This window comes from Erinaceus europaeus, chromosome 19 (genome assembly GCF_950295315.1).
Source record: "Erinaceus europaeus chromosome 19, mEriEur2.1, whole genome shotgun sequence".
NCBI classification, from domain to species: domain Eukaryota; kingdom Metazoa; phylum Chordata; class Mammalia; order Eulipotyphla; family Erinaceidae; genus Erinaceus; species Erinaceus europaeus.
The window spans coordinates 16117073-16139135 of NC_080180.1; the positions used below are offsets into that span (position 1 = coordinate 16117073).

The 22063-nt window shown below is 37.0% G+C and overlaps 2 protein-coding genes and 1 long non-coding RNA gene across 4 annotated transcripts in view; 1 reads left to right on the forward strand and 2 right to left on the reverse strand.

Annotated features, from left to right (window-relative positions):
* The window catches only part of LOC132534597 (uncharacterized), a 31026-nt gene extending 29608 nt beyond the window's left edge, over window positions 1-1418 (forward strand). The window contains exon 4 of the long non-coding RNA XR_009546305.1: window positions 975-1418. This is a non-coding gene — a long non-coding RNA (uncharacterized LOC132534597). The remainder of the gene's footprint in view (window positions 1-974) is intronic.
* The window catches only part of ASPM (assembly factor for spindle microtubules), a 54774-nt gene extending 52613 nt beyond the window's left edge, over window positions 1-2161 (reverse strand). The window contains exon 1 of the mRNA XM_060178484.1: window positions 1670-2161. Coding sequence (XP_060034467.1) covers window positions 1670-1948 — 279 coding nt within the window. The 5' untranslated portion in view covers window positions 1949-2161. The remainder of the gene's footprint in view (window positions 1-1669) is intronic.
* Window positions 2162-7208: 5047 nt separating this feature from the next.
* ZBTB41 (zinc finger and BTB domain containing 41) overlaps window positions 7209-22063 on the reverse strand; it is a 44369-nt gene continuing 29514 nt past the window's right edge. For both annotated transcript variants that reach the window (XM_016184919.2, XM_007539737.3), the window contains 3 exons: window positions 19731-19836; window positions 14104-14192; window positions 7209-11547 (listed from right to left, as the gene is read on the reverse strand). In XM_016184919.2, coding sequence (XP_016040405.1) covers window positions 10892-11547; window positions 14104-14192; window positions 19731-19836 — 851 coding nt within the window. In that variant the 3' untranslated portion in view covers window positions 7209-10891. The remainder of the gene's footprint in view (window positions 11548-14103; window positions 14193-19730; window positions 19837-22063) is intronic.

Below are 22063 nucleotides of genomic sequence, written 5' to 3' on the forward strand. Positions count from 1 at the left end.
TTTCACATCTGCAGCCCACCAGAAATACACCTAATGTAAAACCCTGACAGGACAAAACAAACTTGTCTTGTTTTCTATAGGGAGAAAAAGTTTTGTCCTAAAAGAGAGAATCTATAAGGGATTGGGAAGACAGTTTACCCAGCAGAGCACACACACAGGTCCATTGTGCAAGGACCCAGTTTGGCATTCCAGGCTGGGAACACCTGCACAGGAGAAGCTTCACAATTAGTGGAGCAATGCTATAGTGTCTCTTCTCATCTCCTCCGTTTTGCTTTTTGCCCTCTATCTAAAAGAAAAGTATTTGATAGTATAAACAGCTGGCTCAAAGAATAATAAGTAGGGAGTCGGGAGGTAGAACAGCGGGGTAAGCACAAGTGGCGCAAAGCTCAAGGACTGGTGGAAGGATCCCGGTTCGAGCCTCCAGCTCCCCACCTGCAGGGGAGTCATTTCACAGGAGGTGAAGCGGGTCTGTAGGTGTCTATCTTTCTCTCCCCCTCTGTCTTCCCCTCCTCTCTCCATTTCTCTCTGTCCTATCCAAGAACAACGACATCAATAAAAACAATAATTACAACAATAAAAAAATAATAAGTAAAAAAATAATAAGTGTAACGCTGAGGAGGTAGCTTAGTTGAGGTTACACCTGAGGATCCAAGGTCCCAGGTTCAGTCCCTAGCACTACTATTAGCCGAGCTGAGCATTGCCCTGGTTAAAAATATTACTTATTAATGAGAAGAGTAATCTTTACAAATCAGTTAATTTCTTAAAGTTCTCAAGTTCCACATAATAATGGGGGAAAAATCTTTTCATAGAAAGAAAAACAATCATCACAGAATAGTGGGGAAGGGCAGGTGCTGAAATACAGCTGAGCAATTAGTCACATACAAGTTAGTGGATCTCAGAATAGAGCCTCTTCTTGCAGCTTTATGAACTGCTTGTTTGTTAACCTGTCAACTAAGGGTTTATCTATCTTCAAGCTTTCAGGTGGAAGTCGAAAGAAGTAAAGAAGACAAATTCTGTTTTGCAGTGACAGTGATGGGAATATGAATCTCTGGACAATACAGTGCAGCAAAGTAGCAGGATGAATGTTGACTATCCACAAAATTAGATTCACCACTAAAACTATACAGACAGCAGACAGAAAAAGGGTTAAAAATGTCCAAGTGTGCAGACACAGGATACACACAGAAAAGATTGTGTGTCTGCTGGTGGACATTTAGCCAAAGCAAATCTCACTAATTGACCGGAAGAAATCTTCAATCTCACTCTATATAGTAAGTTTCCCCTTATACATACGAAAACTGAAGTGTACATGGACATGAAAAATGGGATGCAATTAAAAAACAAAACAAAACTCTGTTTGAATCAAAGGAATACCCAGATTCTTAAATGAAAAATAATAAAAAGCAACTGAGCATTGATTTTGCAAACGCTATTACTTTAGAAATGCAAGTGCCTTGCACAGCCCCTGGCGGTCTGCTCAAAGTGCTTCTGTATTTATCTGATATCTATGACAGTATGTGCAGGGATGCGCGCATGGGTGTGACACAGGTCACCGCCCGGTCACCACCTGCAAAAAAAATGCGGCCAGAGCCCACCAACAGTGATTGACAAGACACTGACAGCCATTCCCCTCCCGGAGGAAGCAGAGGGCAAGATGCCCCGGACCCACCTGCAACACGAAGGAGCGAGGAGACACGCTGAAGCCGCGCTCCGCCGCCGGGAAGGGCGCCATCTCCACCTGGGCCACCTCCTCGTTCGGGTTGTCCAGCGCCAGAGGCAGCGTCCGCGAGGTCCCAAGGCGCACGTCCCCGAAGCAGAGGAAAGGCGGCCTGCAGAAATGGCTGAGGGACAGCACCGGTGGGGACGCCGGCGGGTCCGGGGCCGCGGGCCGCCTCTTCTCGCGGGGACTCACCTCCCAGCAGCTGCGGCGCGCCTGCCGGGTCGCCATGGCCGCTGCGAGACCCGCCCGAGCCGGGCCCCGCCACGCTGCTCCGGAGCGAAAGCCCCCGGGCAGTGCCAACCGCCTCTCCTCTCCTCGGTGACTGCTGGGAAGCGAACTCGGTACTCTGTTTATTTGAGGTTTTCCTCCAGGTCGCGACACCCCAGGAAAAAAAGGAACGAACCTGACAGGCCCTGGAATCTCAGAATCGCAGCAAAACGAGTATCTTCCTTTTGCCTTCGTTTAAACTTCCCGGCTCCACCAATAAGCGAGCCCAGGCCCCGCCCATCTCCCGATATGACCAATCAGTGCGCCCATCTTCACATAAGACCAATCAGTGAGTCCATCTTCTCATACGACCAATCAGTGAGAAGAACCTCCTGGCCAATGAGACGCCAGCGCCTGATTTAAATGATGGCGGCACTCATCGCTCTTTTCTCCGGAAAGCTAAAGGGGTGGCGGGATTTTGTCGGGGTGACAATCACTCCCACTACCAAACACACACACCCCAAAAGCAGGAGCTGAGAACTGAAATTCGCCTTCGGTTTTGTAAACAGGTTGTGTTGAAAGAAATAGTCGCCTTTCCGACACCTGAATAACAAGCATTGTGGTTGCCCTGGGCAACCTTAGGTAAACTGTTGAAACAAAAACAAAACAAAAAAACGGGTGGATCATTTCTGGCATGCAATGTACCCCGCCCAGAATGTAGTTCGTTAGCATTTCTCGTACGATTTTCTGAGGTCTAATAGAAGAGAAATAAAATTCACAGTTTGAGCGAACCTGTTTATTTCAGTCCACAGCAGAAAGTCAGTGAATTTAATGCTATTACCTGGGGGTCCTGAGAATAAAACCAGATAAAAAATGAAACTTGAGATTCTCATTGATTTCTCAGTCATAGTTTTGACAGAAAATGCCCTTAACAATTTACTGACTTTAGTGTTAGTTCTTGGTATCTTACAGTGATTCTAATTTAGGTATTACAATATGTCAGGGTTGATTTTAAGCACTTATTTATCTCAAACTTCACTTCAACACTGTGAGGTAGGTTCTATTTCTATTCTAACCTACCTTGTCATACAGCCCATGAAGACGGTAGGAGGGGCAGGGTTGTGGCAACCAGTAAAGTGCAAAAATCACTATGCAAGAGGATCTGCATTTCTCCATGCCTGCAGGAGGAAAGCTTTGTGAGCAGTGGAGCAGGCTGTAGGTGTGTCTCTCCCTCTCTACTGCCCTATTTCTAGCATAATGAAAATGATAATAATAATAATAATAATAATAATAAATTCAAGACAGTAGGAAACTAAAAAGTGGATATGGGCACATCAACTATTACAAAGTTTTTGAATGTGAAAAAATGAAGATGATAGTGAAATTATACTCACTTATATCCATTTTGACCTAAAGTTTATGGTGTTACTTTAATATTTAAGCAAAATGTTTATATTTTGTCAAGATTAAAACAAAAGAACCCGGGAGTTGGGCGGTAGAGCAGTGGGTTAAGCGCACGTGGCGCGAAGCGCAAGGACCGGCATAAGGATACTGGTTCGAGCCCCAGGCTCCCCACCTGCAGGGGAGTCGCTTCACAAGCTGTGAAGCAGGTCTTCAGGTGTCTATCTCTCCTCCTCTGTCTTCCCCTCCTCTCTCCATTGCTCTCTACCCTATCCAACAACAACGACATCAATAACAGCAATAACCAATAAAAAACAAGGGCGACAAAAGGGAAAATAAATATAAAAATATTTTTTAAAAAACTTAAGAACCCAAGTAGTTTAACTTACATTATGAATTAAACTAATTTTTCATATGCATATCAGTACCTCACAACTAGAAAATAGTGGAAGTGGAGGGGCAAATAAAAAATATCAAATGTGAGTAGAATTATATGACAACACTTTCTAGGGGGGGTAGATGGGAAATTGTGTCAGTGAGCAGGATTTTGAATGACGCATCTTGCAATATCATTCATAAAGAAGACATGGCCTAAGGCAAAGATCTATACTGACATAGATAAAGGGTTATGGATAAAGGTTTGTCAACTCACCAAAGCCGTGGAGGGAAGAAAATGGAAAATTGGGGGCCAGGCATTGGCTCACCTGGTAGAGTACACACATTACAGTGCACGAGGACTCAGGTTTGAGCTTCTGGTCCCCACCTGCAGGGGGTGGGGGGAAAGGTTCACAAGCAGTGAAACAGTACTGCAGGTGTCTATCTCCCCCTTCCTTCTCAGTTTCTATAGTTATCTAAAATGATGAGTGTTTAAAAGTGAAAACTGATGACAAATTGTTCTAAGTAAGAGTGATATATGAAAGGCAAAGAAATTAAGAAATTTGTATTCCATTAAAAATGGGCATCAGAGAGAATTCATGGAAAAGAAGAAACTAAAAACTGATGTAAATAAGGCGAGCTTTCCTATGGATGTCAGCTTTTCTCAAAAACCTCATTCCTTCCTTAGTGAACCCATTTATAGGCTTACCATGATGGTAGAGGGCTAAGAGAAGTCCAATATGAACCCATTCTCCAATGGGTTGATGCCATCCAAAAGGAATTACATAAGAAGACATGCATTTTCTGAGTTTAGATTGCTGCTCCTGCTTCCACTACTCATAAATTTATCAAATGATTCATCTGGAACCAATAAATTTACGATGGTTTTCAAAATATGGCCAAAAGTTCTCTGCTGCTCCTCTCTTCAACAGGGAAAGCTTGACTTATGTTCTTGACTCACAATGGCAGCAGTGAGGCAGATTACGCTTTAAAAGGCCTATGACTTAAATCCCATCCATGTTCTCACTTTCTTTTATCCCTCCCACTGGTGGTAGCCAGCTCCATCATAACTGGTCATCTCTGTAGAGAAGCCATGTAGAGAGAAATTGAGGCCAATCGTCTAGAAAGAATTTCTAACCCACCCCCTAACCTGGAAATTGCAGCCCTCATCAACAATTTGACTTCAACCTCAGGAGAAATTCTCAACCAGAATTGGCCAGAAAAGTCAAATTTTTGATTTGTCAGTCACAGAAACTTACATGATAAATGCCTCTTGTGTTAAGCCAAATATGTGATAATTTGATAGACATAGATAACTAAATATCATACATGTTACTTCCAACAGGAAGATATTTTGCAGAAATGAGCTCATGTCTATAGAATTTACTGTTTTTCTAGTACAGAGAACCAGCTGACTGCTGAAGTTGTTATGGTGCCAGATGGAGCCAAGCGCTTGTTAGGTTGCAATATAGCACTATGACAAGAGCTTGTATCTTAAATCAGCAATGTTCTTTTCCATAACCAGGAGGTGTGGTTCTGGAAATGAAGCAAGTAGAGGTAAGAATGGCATTCTCACTATTCCATGGCACAATCCACTAATGGAGTTCAAACTGCCTTCCAAAAACAGCATATGACTACATTAAGCATAATCATCATTATTGGTATTTGAACTTATATAGTTACTTAAAAACGTTAGCTTAACGGTTTATATACACTGTAAAGTATTTCAAAGTAACATTGAGGCTATGAAAAATAAGAGTTAAATAAATGTACCCCAAAGATACTTGGTTTTCCAATTGTGCTTTACCACTGCATTTGATTTTTTAAGAAAACAAAACAGTGCACTGCATTCCCATGCTGTGAAAATGCATTCAATAAAACCTAAATATGCTTTATTAGGACCAAAGAACTTTGTATTTATTTTAAATATCAAAATAACACAAAGCACTACTTCAATTTACAAGACACTTCCTATTCTTCACAGAGAACTGAATTTTTCTACAAAGACAACTGTACTTAAGACAGCCAAAATATTTATAAAACCCACACGATAGATACTTTATACACACTTGGACAAAATAATGGATTTTGATTATTTTAGACTGTTCCTTGTAATTGCTTTTAAAAAGTGTGTTGATAATTAAAAACAAAACTTATTATTCTGAAAGCTAAGTTCAAAAGCATTTTCACCTTAATGCACATCATAAATTCCTTTAACCAGAACACTGATTACACAACATTAAGTAGCTAAATGCCCACCTCTGTGCTACCTTTCCGTAGCCATCCTAATGCAGTTTTATGTATAGGGATACGTCTGATTGCTGGAAGCAAGAACTATAACACAGTACGCTGTCTAACTTTAACACAAGCAGGAGTATTAACTGGAAGTGAAATAACCAGATGCAAACATGCTCTTCATTCAAGAAGTATTTTAAAATTCTCAACAGTAAGGCAAGCAATGAAATCACGCTTTTTTTTTTTTTACCTAAAATTTTGAAAAACAAAGTTTACCCATCTTAGCATAATTTTTCTCTGAATATAGTTAATTTCTCTTGGTATAAATGTCTGCAGAGGGTAAATTTAAATTAGGGGCTTCTCAATAGTCATAGACTTCTGACCAATGAATAGCAAGTTGAAAGATGAAGGATAAAGAAAACAGGCACTCTATACCCAAACCACTTTTCCTTCATTTTCCACACAACCTAATCCAATAATTTGTACTTTATAAATGGTACTTCCTAGGAGGAAAAGCAGTAAGCACGCTAATAATCTAGGATAAAATTATCTTTAAATAGAGGTTATTTTGGAGGGGAAAAGAGAGTATATTCCCTGCCCCCCAAAAAAAAACACAGTAAGAGTTTACCAAGAGAAATGTGAAAAAGGGAATATTTGTTTATACTTTCTAAAAACTATTTTCAGTGTAATAGCAACATTTATCATATATATTTGATTATAGAAACACACTTGCTCCTTATTAAAGAATATAATTTAATTTAAATTTGGCACTGAATCTTAGAATAATTCAAATAGAACTTTCAAAGTCCTAATTTATTTCTGAGTTCATCAACTCAAGCTGAATACTGACTGGGGTCTTGCTGTTCCAAAGGACAAACTCCTCTTAAACCATCACCTCTTGCTCAGTTTTAGGCAAACTGAAATAAGAAGCTATTCACTGTAGAGTTGACTGTTTATGCTAACTAATGACATTTGCTTTTTAAAAGGTGGTGGCTAGGACATGAGTACAGAAAAATGGGGCACTACTCAGGTTATCTGTCAGGTTGCTCAAATAAGCATGTAGATACAGGCCCAAAAGTGATTTCACAGTTATTATATGAAACAAACAAACAAAAAATATTGAAGATGATAAAAAAAAAACAAAAAACATTAGTACTTTGAGCCAGTTTCCCAACACAACTATAAAGCATCCTAAAAAAAAAGTAAATACATTAAAAAAAAAGTTGCCTGGCCAGCAGACAACACAAACACAAGACCCATAACAACAACAACAAAATAAAAATCATTTATTAACCAGTACAATTTAGCGAGCAGAATCAACTCTAAGCTGCGACAACACATGAAAAGGCACACAGCATTCAATCCAGAAAAGACTGGGTATAAAAGGACACTGTAAAGAGCTAATGTTCCAAATTTGACTTTTCATCAGTGATATGTTAGGGGAAAAAAAAAAAAAAAAAACACTGACAAACTGATAAACACAGAACTTTAGTTGTGTTTTCATTTGCAACCACAGAGTGAAAAGTAGTAACAGGTACTGACTAGCCCTTAACTGAGTTTATAGTCATACTGCAGAAATATTTTGACATTTTTTTAAGGTTGACAGAAAATTACTAGTGTACCTACCTTCATGACATACTATCACTTCAAAGGAAGTCATTTAATAAAGCATCAGATTAAGACTCTACTTCTGTTACTTCTCTTTTCCCAACAATAAGTGACTAATTACTTAAGAATATGTAAAAATCAAAACTGTGACAGTTGTTGGTGAATCTAACTGCTATGAAGACCCAACCAATCATAACCTTAAGTAGGATTTTAAGCTGCAAAAATTAACTGGGGTTTCTTATAAAAATAATTTCAACTTGTTTTGAAAAACTGCTATGGCAAAAATCATTTTAATAGTGTAGTGTAAAAAATAAGTTCAGAAATTAATAGTGTCCATGTCAAAGATGACACTGAATTTAACTGAAGAAAACCAAGAATTCTCTCTTGCAGTTGGTTTGTCAGTGTGACTATTCCCAGAGTATTTTCTTCCTTTTATACATATAGACACAAACAATACCTAACTTAGTATTCCAACTAACACATTTTTTTTTTTAATCCATAATCCTAGGCCTTCAACTGTGCTTCTTTGGACAAATATTTATTCAAACAACAAAGGATTTAAATTCTTTTAGACTATTTTAATACCTACAAAAAAATCTTTGGTGCATTTAGGTAGAAACTGATTACATTAACACATGTCTACACTTGATAAGTTATTCAATTTACATATTAAGTGCTAACTGCTATGAACTAAAATTAACTTAAAATAAATTACACTCATGAAAGTTTCAAGTAGAGCTACAGAATTAATGAATTTTAGAGTTAATGAAATTTTCTCCAAATCAAATATTACAAAAGACTAACTGAACAACAGGCTTCTTCTCATATTTTTTGTGCCAACTTAAAAAATGTATATACATTCAGTTTGCCCAAATACATGAGGTTTTTAAAAATTTAAATTTTGTTACAGTCTATCTAACTTGAAAATTATGGACAACAGATTTTTTTTGTTTAGTCATTCACTGAGACTACTTCTTCACAAGAATTACACTATCTCCCTGTATGTTTAAGGTTACATCAGAGCATGTAGTGTTTGGCACAGAGTAACTATTCACTGATGTTAGTATTCTTTCCCTACTCATAAGTGTGCCTGCCATTTAAATGACAATCTTAAATGAGTCCTTTATCTTAAATTCAGATTTCTTGTCTCTAAATGAGGAATACAGCAATTTCTACTTCAGAGCTGGTTTTGAGGTTTACATGAGAAAACGTTTGTGAAAGCATTTTAAAAATAATAAGCTACTATTCAAGTGTACATTGTCTATAATAATAACTCAATGTAATTATATCCATTTTATATGAGATGTATTCCAGGAAAGTTCTATATTGTAGACCGATTCCTACAATCAAATCATATATTCAACATATAAGAGATTATTATTATTACAAGAACCCTAAATACCTTTAAAAAAAAGTATTCCTTTCAGTGTGAAAATACAGCACCTTCTTTTTCTGCTACCAATAATATACAATACATATACACATATATACCATTTGCCTTTTTATAAGTCCAACCTTTTCAGCATTGGCTTCTAGATAAGGCAGGGCACATTTTTAGAGGATTTCATTATAGTAAGATTTTTTAATTAAAAAACCTTGTCAGTCTTTATAATGAAAATCATAAAGATATAATTTTTAAAAGTCAATTTGCAAGACTCACAGACCAATAGTACCTCATGTAGTCAAGTTCAATCATCTAAGTACCCTAGAAATTGGTTTTATTATTAATGAGTACTTTGGTTAACTATCTCAATTCTCAAGTGTTGTTTGTTTTTTTTTCCTTTTATTTACAGTAATCTGGTGAATGCTACTTTTAAAGTACCTTCCTCTCTTAAGTGCTTTAGCAAGTAAATTTCCTCATTATTGAGTGGTTAAATTTAATTCATTAAAAGCTCATTGTTTTATTTGTGATTTGATTTTCACAAGGTTAGGCCGAACTTTACAGTTTACATGCAACAGAAATAAAATAAAAGTGCTTCAATCATTTAGGAGTGTAAACAAAACTGAAATAGTTAACTCTTCAAATTTGTAATCTTCCAGTAGTTTACATGTAAATGACATGCTAATAAATCTCCCTGCCTACTCTAATCTTTCAAGCAGCACAACTAAGGAAACTAGTTTAAATTTGACTTGAAAATATGGAAAGTGCATGTCTTTCAGGGTATTTCATAATTTTAACTTTTTTCTCAATTATTTCAATAGTGAGGCTTTGCTATAAGTGCTATTTCCTTTCATCAAGTCCTCAGTTTCCACCTCATACAAAAATAACAATCAAAGTAAAAATAAAGACTTAGATTACATGTAAATCTGTATGTAAGTAGTGGTTACCTTTGATTAAAGTAAACAGCTTAAAGCATAGTTATCACAAACTTTATCTGTTTGGCACCTTTTCTAACAATAACACATGAAATATCTAGGTTCCATTTCCCAGAGTTGTATAGCCAGCCAAGGTAAATGAGAGCAAATTTACCTTGCTAGTAGATTTTCATTAGTTAGTTGTAACTGGGCCTCCCTAATGAGATGAAGAGAGATGCTGTGATATGTTTCTGAAATCATTGACAAAAACAAAAAGGTAAACTTAGATTGAAAAGGACCTAGTTAAAACTTGTCAGACTGCTTTTCACACTTGTTCAACTTGTATGATTCAGTGTCTAGACCTATATTTTCACTTATTATTCATAATTGAAGCACAGAATAAAACTAATCATTTGGATACCATTTTCAATTCTACAGTTTGACTAGCCAGCAAATTTCACATTAGTGTTCTGGTTTTGAGTTTGGTGAAGATCTAAAAGATAATGATAATGTGAGAGCATTTCCAGATGAAAAACCAACACAAAAATAGTTAATTCTCTCTTTTAAGTTCCTAATTTCAATTAAAACATCTTGAAGAAATAATAATAAATCTTCAACTAGGATCAGGAATAGCTGCAATTATCAGTATAGTCATATTCTTTCATAAAGTGACATGGCCCTCAAATTTGTTTGGAAAATGGGGAAGGGAAAAAAAAATACTGTAATGAGATAACAAATTTTTCCACTGGTGATTACAAAACAAATACCCCCCAAAATGTTACTAGCTAATGATTCCATAAAGTTTAACAAATTATCAAAAGTTAACTCTAAATAATCTTTAAAAAGTCACCAAAAATGTACACTTGAAATATAACATATCAAAATATGTCCAAATACTCATGGTTAGCAAGGATACATATTCTTGATTTGAAATGGTTTTGAGGACTTGAGGAAAAAAAAAAAAAAGCAACCCTACTAATTCAAGTCATCAGCTCTAAGCTAGAATTAACACATTACCATCCAAAAAGTCTGTGGAATGTTTAGATTTACTCATGAGTGATGCTCGTTATTGGAAATATTTTGCACAGCAGTAGTGTTATCAAGGCCTAGCAGTGTTCCAAGATAAGACTGTTCTCTCGGATCTAACATTTGTTCAGGCCGGACAGGATGGACTATGTTTGCCGGTTGAGGAGTAAGTGTGTATTTTTCCAGAAAAGCTAAATCAGCTGCTCGTGGATACTCAGTTGATTGCGGCTGTGGTGACAAGATCTCGTGAGAAGAAGGTGGAAGAGTGGTGGTATGACGCACCAGTTCATTCGGAGTGTCAGGCATCTGAACTGGAACCAAGGTTACTGGAACACAAACTTCAGAAGACACATTCTGTAGCATAGTCTTGCTTTCTGACTGGTAAACTTTGGGCTGGTCTATATATTGTTTTGTTTCTGTTTGAAAGATTTTATCATCAGATGAGTATTCTACTGACAAGGATACAAGCTTTTCCTCAGAAGTACTGAGAGGATCATCAGGAGATTTAATGCCATGAACATGGTCAATGTGGTATTTCAGCTTGTCTTTCCGCTTAAATGTTGCATTACAGTGCTGACAGTTGAAAGGCCTTGCATCAGAATGAATAACCAGGTGTTTTGTTAATGTTTTCTTAATTCTAAAAGATTGATTGCAAATTTGACACTTGTATGGTTTTTCACCTGTATGAACAAAAATGAAATAAAGTATAAAATGAACTTGGTAGGTATGAAGAGTTTTATGTTGCAAATTTTCAATGAGAATACTTATAAGAATTTAATGAAAGTAGTAATATTGTAAGCAGTCACAAAACAAAGGCAGGTCATTTAGCAGGTGAAGATAATAGGCTTAAACATCAAAAAGCTATGGGTCTGAATTCCAGTTATACCAGTATTAGGTGAACCTTGAGCAAAATACTTCTAAAATACTTCATAGTTTCTTTACCTGTAAAAAGGACAGCAGCAGTATTTCCCTCATAGGGTTGGTGAATAGATTAGGTGAGGAAACTAAGAATGATGGTAAGGAATGAGGGAGTCAGGTCAGGTATAACGTTAGGTTATATGTATGGGATAAACATTTGACAAACCTAGGTTGTTATTATTATTATTGACTCACATCTTTAGTATAGACCCTTAAAAAATTTGTAAAAAAAACCAAAAAACTTAACTCTGACACCAACTCCCCAGACAATAACTTGGGTTCACCTGCATATTAGATGTGAGGCTCAGGCAAAAACTAGTAAAGTCAGGGACCCCTTGGAGTATAACTAAAATAGACCTACTAGCTTTTTCTAAAATGGAAACCCCAAAGCTTCATCTGCAGTATCCTTGTCTTTAAGTTCATGATTAGTCAGCAATTTGTTCTGCTTTATATCTCAACTCTTTTTCAGCCACCAGGTTCCAGATGCTACCATAATGCCAACCTTACTTCCCTGGGCAGACGACCCTACTATGTGTCCTGGAGCCCTGCCTCCCCAGATCCCTGCCCCACTAGGGAAAGATAGAAACAGGCTGGGAGTATGGATTGACCTGCAACGCCCATATTCAGGGGAAAATCAATTACAGAAGCCAGACCTCCCACCTTCTATACCCTACAATGATCCTGGGTCCATACTCCCAGAGGAATGAAGAATAGGAAAGCTATCGAGGGAGGGGTGGGATACAGAGTTCTAGTGGTGGGAATTGTGTGGAACTGTACCCCTCTTATCCTATCATATTGTCAATATTTCCATTTTTTAAGTAAAAATTTTAAAAAAAACCTCTAAAAACATTTGTTTTACTCCTTCTGAAAAAAGGCAAAAATCAAAACAGTAACTCTGACTACTCTAGTTCTTTGGTGTGAATATGAAGCATCAATATCTATCTCTAGCCTAAGGTCAATGTAAGGATCATGGTAAAGAATGACGGAGTCAGACCAGTTTCACCGTCTTCTGAGTCAAGCTTTAACACTGAATTTTGATGATTTTGCTGTTTTAAGATGAAACACTATAAATTCCTTAGATAAACAAAAATGCACACATTCTACTCTCTAGAAATATGACTATCTCACCATATATTTAAAAGGGACTTTGCATATATAACTGAGACTAAGTATCCTGAAAAGAGATTAACTGAACTATCAACATGGGCAAAGATTAAATCACATGAGTCTTTAAAAGAAGTCGATTAAGAGAAGACAAATGGTTTGAAGAGATTCGACAGTAGAATGTAATCTAGCATTTCTAGTTTTGAAAACAAGAGACCAAGACCACATATGTAGCGGCCTCTAGAAGCTAGGAGAGACATTTTGTGAGAAAAATGGAAACTGAACCCTTGCCCTATATATTGGCCAAAAAATCCATTTATAGTAAGTAACTCAGAAAAGCAGAAAATAGTTTCCTAAACTCTCCAGAAATTTTTCTACTAACATCTAAAGTTAGTCTAGTGCTGCACTGCTCACCTATGAAGCTGTAAGATCATAAATTTGTATTATTTAAGTCACTACATATGTGATGACTTATCACAGACCTAACAAAAAATATGCTAATCATATTAATAGTAAAAGAGATGCAAAGGAACCTTTTTAAACAAAATTAAAAGGTTTTATCTTGTCACATGGGAGTGTTGACAGAATAATCCTGCCCATTTTTTTTTCACTGAAAACATCACCAATTCTAGAAAAGTAAGATACAATCACATGTTCAAGCTGAACACTAATCTTAAGTAATTCTTTATTAGATATTATTGTGTAAATATTATTTGGTGGTCAATTGGAAGTTTCAATTCCTACTGACAAATGATTTATCAGAATGGGACAGCTGGTACCTAGTAGTGTTAAATTTCTATTTAGTTAATACTATTCTGAGATCAGGTGAAAGTAAGATGAGGCATAACACATTATATAAAGGGCTAACATTCCTGAATGAAAGTATCTGTAGCACTATATAGAACATACTGTACCTTCCACTACCTAAGTGACCATGAGATAACTGGATACCTTAGAATAAAGATTACTCACCTTTTTTTTTATAAAGAAACAGAAAAAGTTCAGGAATCAAAAAGGGGGAAATGAGAACTAAAAATTGAATAAATTCTCTAAGGAAAAAAATCCCTACAAATATACATATTAGAATATTACTCATCCATGACATTAACTTTAAAGTAATGAGTAAAATGTAATGGAGGAAAACAAAGTTTAAATGTCCACATTTTACTCCTAAATTATTAAACACAAAAAATAAACTGCTCATTAAGATTTACCTGAGTGTGTCCGAAAATGCATTTCTAGACTTGACTTGCCTTTAAAAATCTTCTTACAAACATCACATTGATGAAATGTTGCTTTATATCTAAAAATAAAAAGGTTTGAGCTTTTCAGTATAATTTTAAAACATAAGTTTCAACTTCATTTACAACTTTATAATTTCACATTAAGAAAGCAAAGCTTCTCAAGGAACACAGAAAGACTTTTAAATTATCAACCTTACCTTTGGGTTCTCCCTTTTTTTTTTTTTTTTTTTGCCTCCAGGGTTATTGCTGGGGCTCTGTGCCTGCACCATGAATCCACTGCTCCTGGAGGCCATTTTTTCCCCTTTTGTTGCCCTTGTTGTGGTTATTATTGTTATTGTTGATGTTGTTCGTTGTTGGATAGGACAGAGAGAAATGGAGAGAGGAGGGGTAGACAGAGAGGGGGAGAGAAAGACAGACACCTGCAGACCTGCTTCACCACCTGTGAAGTGACTCCCCTGCAGGTGGGGAGCCTGGAGCTCAAACCTGGATCCTTACGCCGGTCTTTGCGCTTGGCGCCACATGCGCTTAACCCACTGCATTACCACCCAACCCCCTTAGTTCTCCCTCTTTTGGATAAATTCACTAAGTAAATCTATAAGAAGAGGTGCTTAGATATTCAATTATTAATCATTTAACTTTCAGCTTTAAATCACCAAATGTTTTACTACTACTTTTACTTGCTATTAAAATAAGCAAAAACTGTATGGATGAAAGAGGTCAGTGATGGGCTGAGGAGGTTAAGAAGGGTTAAAGGATAAGGGCATAGTGGAAATCTGGGGGGAAATAGAAGTAATCTAGTCTTGACTATGGCAACAATCTATATGCATTTATCAAGATCTGTAGAGCTCTACACTAAAAAGAGAAAACTTTGCTGTTTGTAAACTGCACCATTAAAATAAGATGCTGAAGGCAAATGAAAGGAACTACAGCAATCTCAAAATCTACATCTGTTGGTATGCTTCTAATTCTGCTTCTAAAAACCCCTTCTGTTTCATTTGGTTTAATCCCCCCTGCTTCACACTGGATTCTATTTACATAACCATTGTTAACTAAGCACCGGCATGCCTGCAGGGCATTGGTTTGATCCCACTCAAAGCTGCGGTCTATTTACATAAACCACTGTTAACTAAGCACCACCCTCCCTCCAGGGCATTGGTGGTTCAGTGGTAGAATTCTCGCCTGCTCTGGCCCCCTCTCCTTGTCACACCCTTCTTCTTCTTCTTCTAGCGTTTGCCCTTCTTCCGTAGCCAGTCAACAGCGTCAGGTTGAGCCTGATGTAAAGTTTCGAGACCTCCTTTGAATCTGGAGAGGTGGCAGTCGTTGACTATGTGGGTCATAGTCTGTCTGTAGCCACAGGGGCAGTTCGGGTCATCTCTGGCTCCCCAGCGATGGAACATAGCGGAGCACCGGCCATGGCCTGTTCGATAGCAATTGAGGAGGGCCCAATCCCTGATTTTCACCAACTCTTTTTGCTCCACCCTCTCTATATCACATCCTGTTTACACCCTACTTGGCAAGTATATATAAGGACAGGATTGTGAGTTTTAGTTGGCTTAGATTGTGCTGCGTTCTACATGAATAAAGAGATACTGTGTACAGCTCAGCCATGAGTCCCTGGTCGTCTGTCTCTGTCCGCGATGCTAGTCCGGCATACATCCAACAGGAAAGTGATACTGCTCTCAATTGGTGTACTTTATAACTAATACATATTACAAACCTGAACATAAATCTTATGCCTAGATAAAAAAATGAAATACCAGACTTTATTTTTACCATAAATAGACACATAGACTATATATTGTGGGGCCAGGTAGTGGCACACCTGGTTGAGTGCAAGTTACAGTGTGCAAGTACCCAGGCTCAAGCCCTCAGTCCCCACCTGCAGGGGAAGCTGCACCAGTGGTAAAGCAGTGCTGCAGGTGTCTAGCTGCCTCCCTCTCTATCTATCCCCTCCTCTCAATTTCTGTCTCTACCCAATAAATAAAAATAATTTTTTAAAAAGACTATATATTGTTAAAAAGTTAACTTAGTAAGCTATATAGTGCCTAAGAGTATGTGCTTTAGAGATTAAACAATCCAAACTTAAAATGTGTATGTGAAGATTATGTATCTGTAGAATGATTAGACTGGAAAGTCATTAACATCTCGATTTGGAAGCAATCCACATCTGAGTACCTGACAAGATAATCAAACCATTATCAGCTACTGTAATATTCTAGAAGACAGTTATTGCTTAATATAAACTCTTACTTTCACTGGAATGTTGACACATTTACCAATATTAAAACAGCAACAGTATGCCTATGATTTCAAATACAATTCATCCAGCTCAGCATTTACAAAACAGCTACAAAGACATTATGTAAGGCCTGCCGATCTTTGAAGAACATACTTGATAAAGCAATAGCTTTAAAAGATCATGTGGATGTGGATGTAGTAATTGGGAGTTATCAGTGACAGAATTAGCAAAATACTCATAACCTGTATGCACAATTTGTCTATTCCAATTCATATCCATGGTAAATATATGTAGACAGATACAAATAGGGTCCTAAATAGGGAGCATACAGAAAAAGAAACAAAAGCATTCAGCCAAGGACATGTACCCAACACAACACACATGCATTAGGCACACATGCAGACAAGCATGCCTAGCAATACCTGAAGACATACTTGTTTTTCACAACTGGGAGTAGATAGCATTGCTATCTACTTACTCGGCAGAGATGAGTGATAATCACAAAAATCTTGGACTGCACAGAAGAGCTTCCCATAACAAGGAATTATCTTCCCCAAATTTTCAATAGTGACGTGGCTAAGAAATTACGGCCGGGGATTCGGGCGGTAGCGCAGTGGGTTAAGTGCACAAGCAAAAGCACCACCGGCGTAAGGATCCCAGTTCAAGCCTCCGGCTCTCCACCTGCAGAGGAGTAGCTCCATAGGCAGTGAAGCAGGTCTGCAGGTGTCTATCCTTCTCTCCTCTTCTCTGTCTTCCCCTCCTCTCTCCATTTCTCTCTGTACTACCTAACAACGCCGACAACAATAACTACAACAACAATAAAAAGACAACAGGGGCAACAAAAGGGAAAATAAATAAAGAAAAGAAAAGAAATCATAGCCTATACTATGATCAGAGTGATAATTTGGACACAGAAAAGATCAAAACATTTTGTCTCACTCCACATCTAAAAGACCTGGTATGAGGGAGATAGTATAATGTTTATGCAAACAATGTTCATACCTGAGACTCAGAGGTCCCAGTTTCAACTCCTAACACTATCATAAACCAAAGCTGAATTTTAAAGTATTAAAAACAAACTTGGGGACCAGGTGGTAGTGCACCTTGTTAAACGCACATGTTACAGTGCACAAGGACCCAGGTTCGAGCCCCCGGTCCCCACCTGCACGGGGAAAGCTTCACAAGTAGTGAAGCAGGGCTGCAGGTGTCTCTCTGTCTCTCTCCATCATCCCCTTCCCTCTCAATTTCTGACTGCCTCTATCCAACAAATAAACAAAGTTAAAAAAAAAACAAAACTTGTATGTGTAGCTCCTGAGAACATTGTGGAAGCAAAATTAGCCAGAGAGATAAAGACAAAATACCATTATGATCTAATTTCCATATAAAATTTAATTAAAAAAAATAAGTAAGCCCAGATACAGAGAACAGATAGTGGTTATTGCCAGTGGCAGGGAGTGAGGATGAGCGAGATGGATGCAAAGGGTCAAAAGGTTCAAACTTCTAATGAAAAAATAAGTAAATTGTGAGAATATGGGATAGAGTTTGGTGGCTATAGATAATAATACTGTGTGGAATATTTGAAAGCTGCTAAGAGAGTGGTGTGCTGGCAGATGCTTGACCTACTGTGATCATTTCATAATATACACAAATATCAAATCATGATATACAGATCTGAGACAATCTGATGTTATGTCAATTATCTCAAAAAGAAGTGAGATAAGTCAAAAAGAGAAGGATGAATATGGGATTATCTCACTCATAAACATAAACTGAAAAATAAGAACAGAAGGGAAAACACAAAGCAGAACTTGAACTGGAGTTGGTGTATTGCACCACAGTAACAATTCTGGGGTGGGGAGGCTTCAGGTCCTAGAATGTGATGCCGAGGAGGACCAAGTAGGGGTTTGAATTGCTATATGGGAAACTGAGAAATTTGTTACACATGTGTCAACTACTATATTTTACTGTCTACTATAATAATATTTCAATAAATAATAATTCAATAAAAATTTAAAAAGGAAACCATCTTCTCAATAAATAGTACCAATAAACTAAATAGAGTATAACAACCTCATTGATCATGTTTCATATTCCACCTTTAAGAAACTACCACTCTTTTAGTTCTGGTATAGCAGCAGAAAACAGATCTACAATTATCTAAGAAAGCTAACATGATGCTCTTTCAGTTGTGTAGCTGATTTTAAGTGCTTCAACCAAATCAACACATGACAGCATTTAGGACAATCCAGTTGTCTTTGAAGAAACATTACAGATCTTTTTAAAAATGTGAAAACATGCCTCTCAAGTATTTTAAAATGAAGCATGTCTGCTATTTGGGTCAGCACATGATGAGTATGTTAGTATTTCTAAATAAACAGGACTCAGTTATTTTCTTATTTTAGTTTCTAACAATTTTATAAATTTTCTTAACTGTAATATATATATTGCATATTAATATTTTACATAAGCAAGAGACCCTGAGGTATTGAGTAATTTCTCAGTGTCCGGAGGTATTGAGCAAAAAGGTAATCTGTGAAACAAGACAGTCTTCAGTTCTAAGTCTATCTGCAGCCACTGATATATAAGGTAAGATTTTAATTTCCTGGTATCACAGCACATAGCAATATTCCTACCTTTTAAATATAAGAGTTCAATTAAAAACAATGAACAGATAAAATTAATGTATGTACATCATAGAGAAACGAATGAATGAAACCACAAACCAATATATAAAATGCAGACAGAACACAAGTGAGTATCCCATCCTACTATTTTTCCTAACCATCTATAGTTTTACTGCCTATGTATGGAAAAGACAGACTTGGTTGGACTAATAAAATTAGTCGAAGTTTTTGGCACCTTGTCTTGTTACTTAGCATTTATTCCAAAAACCTATCTCAAAAGTATGAATTCCTTGAACATTTTTATACTCACACTAATCTCAGTTAAACCTGAATATATTATAGTACAAAGCAGAATTCAGGAGGGTGCATACTTCCTTCAAGTATATTAGCATTTTCAATGCATAGTGTGACCAGAAAGAGATTTAAATTCTCACTACAAATATGTCACAATAATAACTGCTTTAGTTAGTATTATGCATATATAGAAAAATTTATATGTAGCACTCAGAGTCACAGGAACCAAAGATAAATGAAATCAATTTTGATATCTACCATTCCTAGTTTTTGTTTGAATCAACTGATAATAGTAAGAAAAATATGCTTTGCTCAATTTGCAGAGATATTTAGAGATGACTACCCCATCACCAATAAAATGAAATAAACTGTGAGAGACGCTCCTCCAACCTACACTGATCTAAAACAGTGACAGTGAGAACTTTCGCTTTTTCACTCACTTTTGCCACACTTTCTCCCCGAGGTGCACGCTTTTGTAATGAACAGTGAGATGATCCCTACGGCCAAAACATTTTCCACATTCTTCACACTGATGAGCCTTTTCACCTGAAAGACCCAAAATATCTTTATTATTATATGCATTTCAGATTTCTCTCCCCAGAAACAGTAGCAGAAATAGTAGTTATGAAGCAATTAGATAACATGTGATAAATATACCATGAGAGTAAATTCACCCTGTATCCCGGGCTATTTATTTTATATTCCTTATTCAAATATTCTTTTTTAATGACTGCTTACTTTTCTTTTTTTAATTTATTTATAAAATAAAAAATATCAACAAGACCATACGATAAAGGGGGTACAATTCCATACGATTCCCACTACCAGAGTTCTGTATCCCATCCCCTTCATTGGAAGCTTTCTTGTTCTTTATCCCTCAGGGAGTATGGGCCCAGGATCATTATGGGGTGCAGAAGGTGGAAGGTCTGGCTCCTGTAACTGCTTCTCTGCTGAAAATGGGCGTTGGCAGGCTGATCCATACTCCCAGCCTGTTTCTATCTTTCCCTAGTGGGGCAGGGCTCTGGAGAGGCAGGGTCTCAGGGTACATTGGTGAGGTCATCTGCCCATTTCTCCCCACATGGAGAAGGAATTATCAATTGTTGCTGTGAACATCAACTCAATATAACAGAGCAAGATAAAGTAATATTTACTCCAAAACTCATGATAATTTTAGAAATACATAAGTCAGGGTACAGACTGCCTCAAATAAACATACAGTGCATAACACTGTGAGGGCTAGTTTACTCTTTATAAAAAGGAACTGAACATTTTTTTTTTTTTTAGATCTCTCTACTTTATTTTTGATTTTTTTCACCTTTATGGATTTTACACATTTCAGGGAGTCAAGGACAAATATATAAGGAAATTCTACATGTGTTTAATTATCATCTCTGTATCTCTACTCCTATGTGAAGTCCTAAAGATTTGACCTTTAAAAACCATTGCTCAACTTAATACTAGTGTGCAAGTAAACCATGCAGTCTCTAGAAAAATGAATTTAGAATTTTCTTGCAAAAAATGAAAGCAACAAGTGCCTGTCAAAAAGTCATCTAACTTTTAGCATCTCTCTCTCTCATTCTGAAATTGCTAGCTTACAAGACTGTATGCTTCAAGGATGTAAAAATACATGCTGCCACACCATGCTAACACCAAAGTGTCCATGTCCCTCTCACAGTCCAGCAGAATACTCGTCCACTCTTTCAGCCTTCTACTCTTTCCCTTTTGGTAATCTCAGTTCTGCAGTCAAGAGTTCAGAGGTTAGTTTTTATTTGGTTTTACCTATTGCCTTGTTTGTCTCTTTGTATCACACATGTAAGAAAATATTAATGTCTTTTCCCTTCTGATGTTTTTCTCTTAGCATAATCCTCTCCAGCTCTAGCCATATTGCTGCAAATGGCAAGATTTCACCTTTTCTTATAGCTGAACATTTCTCCCTGGGTTCACTAATGTTTGCTTCATTTCCTTGAGGAACGTCACAGGAATTTTGGTAGGGATTGCATTTCACCTGTATATTACTGTGGGTAAGATAGCTATTTTAATCATGTCTATTCTTCTAATTCATGACTATGGGTTCTCTTTTCATTTCTTTTTAAATTTTTTTATTATCTTTATATATTTATTGGATAGAGACCAGCCAGAAATCGAGAAGGAAGTGGGAGATAGAGAGGAAGAGAGACAGAGAGATTTAAAAAAAATTTTTATTATCTTTATTTACTCTTTTCATTTCTTTATAGCTTATATTTCTTTTAATAGTGAATTACATTGAGAGCTTCCAAGTGTAAGTCTCTCACCTCCTTTGTTAATTCTTAAGAACTTCAGAATTCTGTTTGATCAAATATAAATTTGACTAATTGACAGGTTTTCTGGTCCTACTTCACTATATACATATAGAAATGGAATTGTAGTGCTGGGTGGTGACACACTTGGTTGGGTGTACATGTTATACGATGCACAGAGATCTGGGTTTGAGCCTCCAGTCCCTACCTGCAAGGAGAAAGCTTTGTGAGTGGTGAGCCAGTGTTGCACGTGTCTCCGTCTCTCTCTCTATCACCCCCTTCCCTGTTGATTTCTGGTTGTCTCTACTAAATAAACATAACAATAATTTTTTAAAAGTTAAAAATGCAATTTAGTTTTATAGACTGTCTGTAGCCTGTCACCTTACTCTAATAGTTTATTGTTTCTAATAATAGACCCTCTTTGTTTTAATGCTTTTAGATACCTCTGCATCTCTTTAAAGTGAAGATAAACAGTGCTACCTGCCTCTCTGGGGTCA